The sequence below is a fragment of the Apostichopus japonicus genome, chromosome 22 (genome assembly GCF_037975245.1).
Source record: "Apostichopus japonicus isolate 1M-3 chromosome 22, ASM3797524v1, whole genome shotgun sequence".
Lineage (NCBI taxonomy): Eukaryota > Metazoa > Echinodermata > Holothuroidea > Aspidochirotida > Stichopodidae > Apostichopus > Apostichopus japonicus.
This window is the reverse complement of record NC_092582.1, coordinates 5,001-17,500: the sequence shown is the minus strand read 5'-3', so window position 1 is coordinate 17,500 and position 12,500 is coordinate 5,001. Positions and strand designations below refer to the sequence as shown.

Below are 12,500 nucleotides of genomic sequence, written 5' to 3'. Positions count from 1 at the left end.
CTAAAAGGTTCGATACTTCCCCGGGGTGGTGGGGGGTCATTTTGAAAATAATCTAAAACGTTCAAAATAATTAGTGTTACTACGTACGGGAAAACCCCGACCCTTCTACTCTGGAGCGTTACCATGGTTACTGGGGTGGTCCGATTACGGCCATCTTTTGAGGGTACCACCGCTAGGGTGTCCCCTTTCCGAATTAGGATGAAATTTGTAGGTACTTTTCATTCCTGGGTGATAGGGGGGTCATTTTGAAACAAAATCTGAAAAGGCATAATAATTTGCTATATACGTTTTTGAAACTCCCGACCCTTCTACTCTGGAGCGTTACCATGGTTACTGGGGTGGTCCGATTACGGCCATCTTTTCGGGGTACACCCGCTAGGGTGTCCCCTTCCCACATTTGTATAAAACTTGTAGGTGGGTCTCTTCTTAGGGGTGGTGGGGGGTCATTTTGGAAAAAATCCGAAAAGGCATAATAATTAGTGTTACTATGTACGGGAAACTCCCGACTCTTCTACTCTGGAGCGTTACCATGGTTACTGGGGTGGTCCGATTACGGCCATCTTTTCGGGGTACCACCGCTAGGGTGTCCCCTTTCCAAAATAGGATGAAACTTGTAGGTGGGTCTCTTCTCCGGGGTGGTAGGGGGTCATTTTGGAAAAAATCCGAAAATGTCATATTAATTAGTGTTACTATGTACGGGAAAATCCCGACCCTTCTACTTTGGAGCGTTACCATGGTTACTGGGGTGGTCCGATTACGGCCATCTTTTGAGGGTACCACCGCTAGGGTTTCCCCTTCCCAAAATAGAATGAATCTCCTAGGTGTGTCACTTCTCCGGGGTGGTAGGGGGTCATTTTGAGAAAAAGTACAAACAGTCAGCAAAAAAGTCTCCGTAGCGTGCGCCATGGAACGCCCGGAAGGCATTAAATTCCCCCACCACTCCCCACGCCTCCAAACCGCCAAAATAATCTCAGATTCATAATCAGCGCCCCAAGAAGCACCAGAAAAGGTGTATTTCGTTCGTTTTTGGAGACACCCACTTGGGCTCGTGTCCCCCCTCCCAATGGTTTTTTGCCCCTCACGCCCCAACACAACACCCAATTCCAAAATAAACTTCAGATTCGTGATCAGCGTGACGAGAACAACCAGAAAAGATACACATTGCCCGTCTTTGCGACAAAAATTATTTTCACCCAAAAACCCGTAAGGGGTACCCTTGCAGTTTTTGCCGAAATTGCCCAAAAAATGGATTTCGTCAAAATGACGTCACAGGGGGTAATCGATGCCCAGGAGCCCAAATCTGCAACTCCCAGGTCCATATCTGCTTCCGTTCGGGAGATACGTGGTCCCAAAGGACCCGATAGAAATACGTGTTCTTCATAGGTGCAAAAGTTGGAAAACTCCCTCTTGTCAACCCCCCCTCCTTTCCTCTCTGAAGTACCCATCGACATGAAATTTTGACGTGGAGTAGAAGACACCCTTGTCATTGTCATACACTATTTTCGTGTAATTATCTGACCGGGAAAGGGTTTTTGTCTATATGATTTCTATTTGCACCAAAAATAGGTGTTTTTGTCTTGAAAAGTTAAAAAAGTACCTCTTTTTGATACCCCTTCCTTTCTACTGAGGGTATGTGACGGGGCTAAATTTTTGTTATGTTGGAGACGAGAGTCGTAGCTACGTGTAGACAACTCATACGGTAGCATTCATCTTCGAGAAGGGGGTATAGTCTATACGTTTTCGAGGTCACCCCAAAAATAGGTGTTTTTCACCGAAAATGTTGTTATCATATAGGTTATCAGCCGATTTTTCAAAATAGGAGCGTAACTATCGCAACTGCGGTTGGCAGAAAAGTCGAATCGTTTCCGGGCATCGCCCATTGGGTGTTTTATTTTCCACAATTGCATGAAACTTGTATGTTTGCAATGTTCCTGATCAGATTGTTTGGGTTTTGTAAGAGAACATGCCGAGATCCCGAGCGCCCCTTGAACAGAATAAAGTAGACAGAGACAGGAATGATGTGATTGTTGGTTTTATTAAAAAACAAATAACTCGAGTAATGTGAAAACTGTAACTCCCCTCCCCTCCCGTCACCCCCCCCCACCCCACCCGGAACCTCAAAAAAGAAATCAGTTATGAGCGATTAGCTTAGAAATTCTATACTGCAATTTAAGTGTAATTTGTTCCAGCGTCAGCTTGTTAAGGAGCGTGTGCTTGGTCGTCGGGTGTTGGTCCAGTGCCTCCTTAACTTGTTGTGTCGTCGGTGTCCTTTGCTCAGTGAAATAGGTCAAAAAAATGAGTCGCAAAAGCAACTCGTCGTTGTCGGTCCATGATGTATCCTGTCGAAGTCGTGTCCTATGTCGGATGCCCGTCCACATCTGGCTGTTGGTGCTTGTGGTCCCGTCTGAGTGTGTCGATTGGTTGTCGCTCCATGATGTATCCTGTCGAAGTCGTGTACTATGTCGGATGCCCGTCCACATCTGGCTGTTGGTGCTCGTGGTCCCGTCTGAGTGTGTCGATTGGTTGTCGCTCTCCTGCAAGAAAGAAAAACAGAAAAAAAACAGATAATCATAAGACATCCGATTCCTCTTCCTTACTGCAGTTTCTAATGAAGGGTTATTTACCTGTTCATTTTTTTCCCTGGCTGCTGCTCCCCGAAACTCTTCTCCACTCGGCCCAGGACCGTATGTCGGCGTCTTGCTCTGTATGATTAGAAAAGGGAAAAAACCGTTTACACGTTTGATTACCTTTTGTATGGTTCAAAACGAAATCCTATTGTATAACTCGTGTATACCTTCTGGGTCACGCTCCTAATGACATCAGCAGTGTCCACAGCGTTCTGTCTCTTCTTGCTAACCAGATAGTACTTCTGCTGCACCTTTTCTGTATGTGTCATGTGGGATGCCAGAGTAGGTAGATCATGCGGTTGTTCTTCGAAGCACTGAAAAATGTAAAACGTATAAAGTCATTTACACCGGTTTAGAATGTTAACGCTAAGAGATATAAAAAAAACACGATCCTTTTCTCGATATATCGAGATATATGGTTCACTGTGAAGCTAAGTTCGTTGTCGTACCTTGGACACGATTGTTTTTCGCAGCAACGTCGTCGAGATGGTTGACGTCAAACCGGCGTTCGTCCAGCACGCACTTATACATCTAGTGACCCGCTTTGAGGTGATTGGTTCGCCAGAGTCGTATTTGATCCACATGGGTCCATCGACCACTTCCCACTTATTTTGGGGGATTCTGCCTCTGTGGGAAATTGAAAAAAAAAGTTACGGTTATCACTTTGTTACGAAACTAGCAAATGTGGTGCCGATAACATACTACAATAACACAGGGGTTTACCTTATCTCCTCCATATAAAAAGTGAGGTCCATGACAAGTTCCCGGTTTAGGGCCAGGGTTGCCGCCCCGTACGTTGTGGCCGTCTTGTGGTCTGACACGAGCATCGTCCACATGTCCTCTCCTCTCTTGTTTCTCTGCCTTCTGGCCTTCATAAAGTTGCCGACGGTCATGTTGGCTACAGCCGAGGCCCTCTGTCTATTACCCAACACCACCTCAAGCATGAGGTAGTTCCTAATCTCATCATGTGTGCTTCGGTCGATATTGCCATCCCTGTCGCACCTCCGCAATTCCTTTTGGAGTGCTTTTCTGTATGCAGAACTGTTAAATGTCTGTCAAATAAAACAGAGAATGGTGAAATATGAATAAAATCAATTTGCAATCGTTTGTGAGAGAAAGAAGACATCGACGCAAATGACATTAAAATACAATTAATTTTTAGGGAACCAGTTGTCCACCTCTAAGGACAGAAAAGAATCCAAGTCATATTTCCCCCTGTAGTATTACTTACCTCGATGTCTGCGCTGTCTATCAACAGTTCGTCGGCCTCTGCCTCCATCTTCCCCTCTCTCTGTTTCCTTTGTTTGTAGACGGATGACTTTATTCCAGAGAGGCAAGTCTCCGACTCGTTGAATTGCTCATCTGTCAATACCTTCTCGAGGCGCAACCACTTTAAAAATTTGATGTATGCAAAAATGTAAGCAGCCACGGTCCCCGGCTGCTGTGCTCTGTCCTTGGGCATCTGTGTGAATATTAAATTAATTTGCGACCTTGAACGGAACTGGGCGATGGTCCCGTCCCCGTAACTGTCCATCCGGCGGATCTTTCTAGCGTGTTCCGCAGAGTTCTCGTTGTCGAGAGACCCACCTTCTCGACCCCGGAGCCATTTTCTGTAGGCGGTTGTATGGGCGCGTACTAACTCTTTCCTCTGCTCCTCCTGCTCCTCATCCTCCTGCTGCTCCTCCTGCTCCACCGCCTGCTCCACCTCATCCTCTTCCTGCTCCCTCTCTTCCTGCTCCTCCTCTACCTGCTCCTCCTGCTCCGCCTCCTGCTCCACCTCCTCCTCTTCCTGCTCCCTCTCTTCCTGCTCCCTCTCTTCCTGCTCCTGCTCCTCCTCCTGCTCCCTCTCTTCCTGCTCCCTCTCTTCCTGCTCCTCCTCCTGCTCCTCCACCTGCTCCTCCTCATGCTCCTCCTCATGCTCCTCCTCCTGTACCTCCTGCTCCTCCTCCTGGAACTCCTCCTCCTGCATCTGATCCTCCTCCTCCTGGGTCTCCTCCTCCGACGAAGATGCCATGACATAGGGTCTCGTTTTCACGGGTCTTTTGGTACGGATGGTCAGGTTCACCTCTTCATCAGACTCGGATGAAGAGGTCACGGGCAGGTCATTCATTATCCTCATGATCCTCTTCCTTTCTTTCTTTGACTTGTCAGCGTGCACCCTGTACAGGTGCTTCCTGACGTCTCCCCGGTGCTCCAGGCAGACTGGACACTGGCGCAATCCGGATTGGGCCTTGTATTGGCGGCCCTCTTTTTCCTCTTGGGCCATCTTCGCCATCACTCGGCGTCTCCGCTTCACCTTGTGCACCTGCCTCAAGTGCCGCGGCAGTTTTGTGTAAGCCACAAGGCAGGTAGGGCATTGCTTCGGGGTAGGTCTCCATGGAGTTCGCTTCGATGAATCGGACATTCTGTGTAAAAGAATTTTGATAGAAATATGGAATGATTCCACCATAATATCTCTTTGTGTTCATTACGGCAGATAATTTTATTCAAAGCTGAAAAATTGTGTCTAATATGTAAACGGTGATCCAAGCCAAATGGCTCTTAAAATGCTCCGTAGATATAAACACTTGAACTTAGCGTTGTCAGTTGCAGACGTTACAGGTCAACGACCTCGTGTGTTAGGCAGCGAACCTTAATCCTAAGCATAACCTTTAACCTAACACTCATTTCTTAATTTAAGTTGAATGTAACGATAAACCTTTCGTAAAGGATCTGTGTTCTAATATCTACTAGTACGTACCTTAAATCTTGAAAACTCTCTTGGTGGAAGGGTTGGTTTAGGTCGTTTTACGAGAGGACGTTTTCATTAGCTATAGACACTTTGGCGACAACGGTAGTCTAGAATGGACGTAATTACGATCAGTCCAACAAAGTGTAAATTTGCTTTAGAAGAAATTTAATATTCACGATCAACACCTAATTCCAAAATAAACTTCAGATTCGTGATCAGGCTATTATTTAAAAACCTGTTTTCGTTAAAACATAACATTAATATCTCATAAAAAAAACGTTATGCCGACGATTTTATAGCACCACATTTATCGTTATGAAAAACATATTTTAGAGGTTCTTTTAAAAATGTTATAATAACGTTTTGTGTTTGCTCGTGCCCCCCTCCCACTGTTTTCGGGGTACCACCGCTAGGGTGTCCCCTTTCCGAAATAGGATGAAACCTGTAGGTGGGTCTCTTCTCCGGGGTGGTAGGGGGGTCATTTTGGAAAAAATCCGAAAATGTCATTATAATTAGTGTTACTATGTACGGGAAAATCCCGACCCTTCTACTCTGGAGCGTTACCATGGTTACTGGGGTGGTCCGATTACGGCCATCTTTTGAGGGTACCACCGCTAGGGTGTCCCCTTTCCAAAATAGAATGAATCTCCTAGGTGTGTCACTTCTCCGGGTGGTAGGGGGTCATTTTGAGAAAAAGTACAAACAGTCAGCAAAAAAGTCTCCGTAGCGTGCGCCATGGAACGCCCGGAAGGCATTAAATTTCCCCAACACTCCCCACGCCTCCGAACCGCCAAAATAATCTCAGATTCATAATCAGCGCCCCAAGAAGCACCAGAAAAGGTGTATTTCGTTCGTTTTTGGAGACACCCACTTGGGCTCGTGTCCCCCCTCCCAATGGTTTTTTGCCCCTCACGCCCCAACACAACACCCAATTCCAAAATAAACTTCAGATTCGTGATCAGCGTGTCGAGAACAACCAGAAAAGATACACATTGCCCGTCTTTGCGACAAAAATTATTTTCACCCAAAAACCCGTTAAAGGGTACCCTAGCAGTTTTTGCCGAAATTGCCCAAAAAATGGATTTCGTCAAAATGACGTCACAGGGGGTAATCGATGCCCAGGAGCCCAAATCTGCAACTCCCAGGTCGATATCTGCTTCCGTTCGGGAGATACGTGGTCCCAGAGGACCCGATAGAAATACGTGTTCTTCATAGGTGCAAAAGTTGGAAAACTCCCTCTTGTCAACCCCCCCCTCCTTTCCTCTCTGAAGTACCCATCGACATGAAATTTTGACGTGTAGTAGAAGACACCTTTGTTATTGTCATACATTAATTTCGTGTAATTATCTGACCGGGAAAGGGTTTTTGTCTATATGATTTCTAATTGCACCAAAAATAGGTGTTTTTGTCTTGAAAAGTAAAAAAAGTACCTCTTTTTGATACCCCTTCCTTTCCACTGAGGGTATGTGACGGGGCTGAATTTTTGTTATGTTGGAGACGAGAGTCGTAGCTACGTGTAGACAACTCATACGGTAGCATTCATCTTCGAGAAGGGGGTATAGTCTATACGTTTTGGACACCCCCCAAAAAATAGGTGTTTTTCACCGGTGGTAACTATGATAACCCTAAACAAGAACGCCAGCGCCGACGTCAACTTTTGAGTAGCTTTTTTACCACCTTAGGTCAAATGGAAATTAGCCAAAGTTATAATCGATGGATAGCCCTATCTGTGACCTATTATCACCGGATGTCCCGTTCCCACCGGATTCCCGGTTTTGATGTAGCGTGACGTCACATCGACCCACTTTTCGACTCATCTCTACCCATATCTCAACAACGGAACATTCGATCGTTCCCAAAATAGCACCAATGGATTCAGCATGTCCGAAACTATCGGGAACAATATTTTCATGTATTTCGCGCGATTTTTATTTTCTGACGTCATCCGGTGGTGGCGCTATTTTCTGCGAAAAATTCAAATTCATCCAATTTGCTCGAAATTTCAGATTTAGTTAAAACTAATAATTAGAGATTATATAAACGTCGTTTAATCTAATTCCGGTCTTTGATTATTTTTTTATACTTTTGTTAAATATTATCTTATTAATATTTTATTTTGGCCGCCATTTTGTCAAATATTGATGAAAATTTTTTAAATTCACAGAATCGATAGAACATGTCGCGAAATATTTTTGCTGCTATTTAAAAGGTAATCGATTATCTAATTTTGTAATAATCGACGATATTGCGTTTTGTGACGTCACTTCCGGTCAGAATAAAAAAGGGTCAAAACCGGAACTTATTTTGTACAGACTCAAGTGATAAGTCTTCGGTGTGAATTACAGGTCGATAGCTGATTCCTCCCGTCTCAGAAACGGACCCCTAGGTAAAACTTTAAAGCGCCCTCATTCAGAAAGTAAACGACTTGAAACAAGTTTAAGATAATCACGTGATAGTACGCATCGAGTTACATCACGACACCAATTTGTGTCACGAAAAACCATATCGTGTACACACAGGAGTCGAATATGCTAACCCCAAGCTAACCCTAGCCAAAGCTAGGGGTTGGGGTTAACTTTGAGTGGCAGCCATCTTGGATTGGTATGACCTTAGGTCAAAAAAAAACTTTTTGACCATTTTCGGTGGTCCGGCTTATCATATCCAATAAAAACTAAAAAAAAATGATGAACTAAATTTTTGACCTCTGATTGACCTTTGACCCGATGACCTCATGGCCGAAATTTTTTAGGTGACCATTCCTTATGACCTCACAGGTCATCGTTGCAAGTTTCGTGGAAATCGGTCACTCTCACGATTTTTGACCTTTTTTGGAAGGAACGACATTTTTGACCTTTGACCCCCTATAACACATGAACCGGAAGTGACATATACTTGCCCTTTGCATATGTCAGTGCCCTATTGACCCTTAACATCCACGAGAAATTTGGAGGTCAAAGGTCAAAGTTTACGATTTTCGACCTTAACCCTAGGGGTGGTCATTTTCAAAAATGAAACAGTAAGGTAGTATACAAAGTCAACTGCATTTTTTGGCTGTAATAAAAAGTCAAGTGACCGAAAGTGACCCAAGCTTTGAGGGGGTGACCTATGACATCAGTTCCACCCTTTGACCAAAAATTGGACCTATGGATCCCCCACTTTTGGAGATAGACCCCAAAAAATGGACACTAGGGACCTAGAAATGGACGACCGGGACCTAGGTACATATAACGTTAGCTATTTTTATGGTCACTTCCGGTCAACTTTTTTATGAATTTTTTCACTTTGGGTCACTCTACTCGTCCAGGCGCATCTTTCTGAATAAAAAAAAAATTTTCATGGGGGGGCAACATTTTTTTTTTGGACCCCCCAGGGAGGTCCCGGGGGGGTGCGACTGACGAAAAAAATTTTGGGTCCGAGGTCCCGGTCGTCCATTTTTAGGTCCCGGTCGTCCTCTGGTCCTAATTAGGGTTAGGGTTAGGGTTAGGGGTTAGGGTTAGGGTTAGGGTTAGGGTTAGGGGTTAGGGTTAGGGTTAGGGTTAGGGTTAGGGTTAGGGTTAGGGTTAGGGTTAGGGTTAGGGTTAGGGTTAGGGTTAGGGTTAGGGTTAGGGTTAGGGTTAGGGTTAGGGTTAGGGTTAGGGTTAGGGTTAGGGTTAGGGTTAGGGTTAGGGTTAGGGTTAGGGTTAGGGTTAGGGTTAGGGTTAGGGTTAGGGTTAGGGTTAGGGTTAGGGTTAGGGTTAGGGGTTAGGGTTAGGGTTAGGGTTAGGGTTAGGGTTAGGGTTAGGGTTAGGGTTAGGGTTAGGGTTAGGGTTAGGGTTAGGGTTAGGGTTAGGGTTAGGGTTAGGGTTAGGGTTAGGGTTAGGGTTAGGGTTAGGGTTAGGGTTAGGGTTAGGGTTAGGGTTAGGGTTAGGGTTAGGGTTAGGGTTAGGGTTAGGGTTAGGGTTAGGGTTAGGGTTAGGGTTAGGGTTAGGGTTAGGGTTAGGGTTAGGGTTAGGGTTAGGGTTAGGGTTAGGGTTAGGGTTAGGGTTAGGGTTAGGGTTAGGGTTAGGGTTAGGGTTAGGGTTAGGGTTAGGGTTAGGGTTAGGGTTAGGGTTAGGGTTAGGGTTAGGGTTAGGGTTAGGGTTAGGGTTAGGGTTAGGGTTAGGGTTAGGGTTAGGGTTAGGGTTAGGGTTAGGGTTAGGGTTAGGGTTAGGGTTAGGGTTAGGGTTAGGGTTAGGGTTAGGGTTAGGGTTAGGGTTAGGGTTAGGGTTAGGGTTAGGGTTAGGGTTAGGGTTAGGGTTAGGGTTAGGGTTAGGGTTAGGGTTAGGGTTAGGGTTAGGGTTAGGGTTAGGGTTAGGGTTAGGGTTAGGGTTAGGGTTAGGGTTAGGGTTAGGGTTAGGGTTAGGGTTAGGGTTAGGGTTAGGGTTAGGGTTAGGGTTAGGGTTAGGGTTAGGGTTAGGGTTAGGGTTAGGGTTAGGGTTAGGGTTAGGGTTAGGGTTAGGGTTAGGGTTAGGGTTAGGGTTAGGGTTAGGGTTAGGGTTAGGGTTAGGGTTAGGGTTAGGGTTAGGGTTAGGGTTAGGGTTAGGGTTAGGGTTAGGGTTAGGGTTAGGGTTAGGGTTAGGGTTAGGGTTAGGGTTAGGGTTAGGGTTAGGGTTAGGGTTAGGGTTAGGGTTAGGGTTAGGGTTAGGGTTAGGGTTAGGGTTAGGGTTAGGGTTAGGGTTAGGGTTAGGGTTAGGGTTAGGGTTAGGGTTAGGGTTAGGGTTAGGGTTAGGGTTAGGGTTAGGGTTAGGGTTAGGGTTAGGGTTAGGGTTAGGGTTAGGGTTAGGGTTAGGGTTAGGGTTAGGGTTAGGGTTAGGGTTAGGGTTAGGGTTAGGGTTAGGGTTAGGGTTAGGGTTAGGGTTAGGGTTAGGGTTAGGGTTAGGGTTAGGGTTAGGGTTAGGGTTAGGGTTAGGGTTAGGGTTAGGGTTAGGGTTAGGGTTAGGGTTAGGGTTAGGGTTAGGGTTAGGGTTAGGGTTAGGGTTAGGGTTAGGGTTAGGGTTAGGGTTAGGGTTAGGGTTAGGGTTAGGGTTAGGGTTAGGGTTAGGGTTAGGGTTAGGGTTAGGGTTAGGGTTAGGGTTAGGGTTAGGGTTAGGGTTAGGGTTAGGGTTAGGGTTAGGGTTAGGGTTAGGGTTAGGGTTAGGGTTAGGGTTAGGGTTAGGGTTAGGGTTAGGGTTAGGGTTAGGGTTAGGGTTAGGGTTAGGGTTAGGGTTAGGGTTAGGGTTAGGGTTAGGGTTAGGGTTAGGGTTAGGGTTAGGGTTAGGGTTAGGGTTAGGGTTAGGGTTAGGGTTAGGGTTAGGGTTAGGGTTAGGGTTAGGGTTAGGGTTAGGGTTAGGGTTAGGGTTAGGGTTAGGGTTAGGGTTAGGGTTAGGGTTAGGGTTAGGGTTAGGGTTAGGGTTAGGGTTAGGGTTAGGGTTAGGGTTAGGGTTAGGGTTAGGGTTAGGGTTAGGGTTAGGGTTAGGGTTAGGGTTAGGGTTAGGGTTAGGGTTAGGGTTAGGGTTAGGGTTAGGGTTAGGGTTAGGGTTAGGGTTAGGGTTAGGGTTAGGGTTAGGGTTAGGGTTAGGGTTAGGGTTAGGGTTAGGGTTAGGGTTAGGGTTAGGGTTAGGGTTAGGGTTAGGGTTAGGGTTAGGGTTAGGGTTAGGGTTAGGGTTAGGGTTAGGGTTAGGGTTAGGGTTAGGGTTAGGGTTAGGGTTAGGGTTAGGGTTAGGGTTAGGGTTAGGGTTAGGGTTAGGGTTAGGGTTAGGGTTAGGGTTAGGGTTAGGGTTAGGGTTAGGGTTAGGGTTAGGGTTAGGGTTAGGGTTAGGGTTAGGGTTAGGGTTAGGGTTAGGGTTAGGGTTAGGGTTAGGGTTAGGGTTAGGGTTAGGGTTAGGGTTAGGGTTAGGGTTAGGGTTAGGGTTAGGGTTAGGGTTAGGGTTAGGGTTAGGGTTAGGGTTAGGGTTAGGGTTAGGGTTAGGGTTAGGGTTAGGGTTAGGGTTAGGGTTAGGGTTAGGGTTAGGGTTAGGGTTAGGGTTAGGGTTAGGGTTAGGGTTAGGGTTAGGGTTAGGGTTAGGGTTAGGGTTAGGGTTAGGGTTAGGGTTAGGGTTAGGGTTAGGGTTAGGGTTAGGGTTAGGGTTAGGGTTAGGGTTAGGGTTAGGGTTAGGGTTAGGGTTAGGGTTAGGGTTAGGGTTAGGGTTAGGGTTAGGGTTAGGGTTAGGGTTAGGGTTAGGGTTAGGGTTAGGGTTAGGGTTAGGGTTAGGGTTAGGGTTAGGGTTAGGGTTAGGGTTAGGGTTAGGGTTAGGGTTAGGGTTAGGGTTAGGGTTAGGGTTAGGGTTAGGGTTAGGGTTAGGGTTAGGGTTAGGGTTAGGGTTAGGGTTAGGGTTAGGGTTAGGGTTAGGGTTAGGGTTAGGGTTAGGGTTAGGGTTAGGGTTAGGGTTAGGGTTAGGGTTAGGGTTAGGGTTAGGGTTAGGGTTAGGGTTAGGGTTAGGGTTAGGGTTAGGGTTAGGGTTAGGGTTAGGGTTAGGGTTAGGGTTAGGGTTAGGGTTAGGGTTAGGGTTAGGGTTAGGGTTAGGGTTAGGGTTAGGGTTAGGGTTAGGGTTAGGGTTAGGGTTAGGGTTAGGGTTAGGGTTAGGGTTAGGGTTAGGGTTAGGGTTAGGGTTAGGGTTAGGGTTAGGGTTAGGGTTAGGGTTAGGGTTAGGGTTAGGGTTAGGGTTAGGGTTAGGGTTAGGGTTAGGGTTAGGGTTAGGGTTAGGGTTAGGGTTAGGGTTAGGGTTAGGGTTGGGTTAGGGTTAGGGTTAGGGTTAGGGTTAGGGTTAGGGTTAGGGTTAGGGTTAGGGTTAGGGTTAGGGTTAGGGTTAGGGTTAGGGTTAGGGTTAGGGTTAGGGTTAGGGTTAGGGTTGGGTTAGGGTTAGGGTTAGGGTTAGGGTTAGGGTTAGGGTTAGGGTTAGGGTTAGGGTTAGGGTTAGGGTTAGGGTTAGGGTTAGGGTTAGGGTTAGGGTTAGGGTTAGGGTTAGGGTTAGGGTTAGGGTTAGGGTTAGGGTTAGGGTTAGGGTTAGGGTTAGGGTTAGGGTTAGGGTTAGGGTTAGGGTTAGGGTTAGGGTTAGGGTTAGGGTTAGGGTTAGGGTTAGGGTTAGGGTTAGGGTTAGGGTTAGGGT

General features: G+C 46.4%; 1 protein-coding gene across 1 annotated transcript; it reads right to left on the bottom strand.

Annotated features, from left to right (window-relative positions):
- Positions 1–2,129: 2,129 nt before the first annotated feature.
- On the bottom strand, positions 2,130–5,031 carry LOC139964050 (uncharacterized). Its single transcript, XM_071965371.1, has 6 exons — positions 3,859–5,031; positions 3,351–3,679; positions 3,077–3,254; positions 2,795–2,941; positions 2,625–2,702; positions 2,130–2,534 (listed from the first exon to the last, which is right to left on the bottom strand). The coding sequence occupies exons 1-6, from the start codon at positions 5,029–5,031 to the stop codon at positions 2,130–2,132; spliced, it is 2,310 nt and encodes a 769-aa protein (XP_071821472.1).
- Between the last annotated feature and the right edge of the window lie 7,469 nt (positions 5,032–12,500).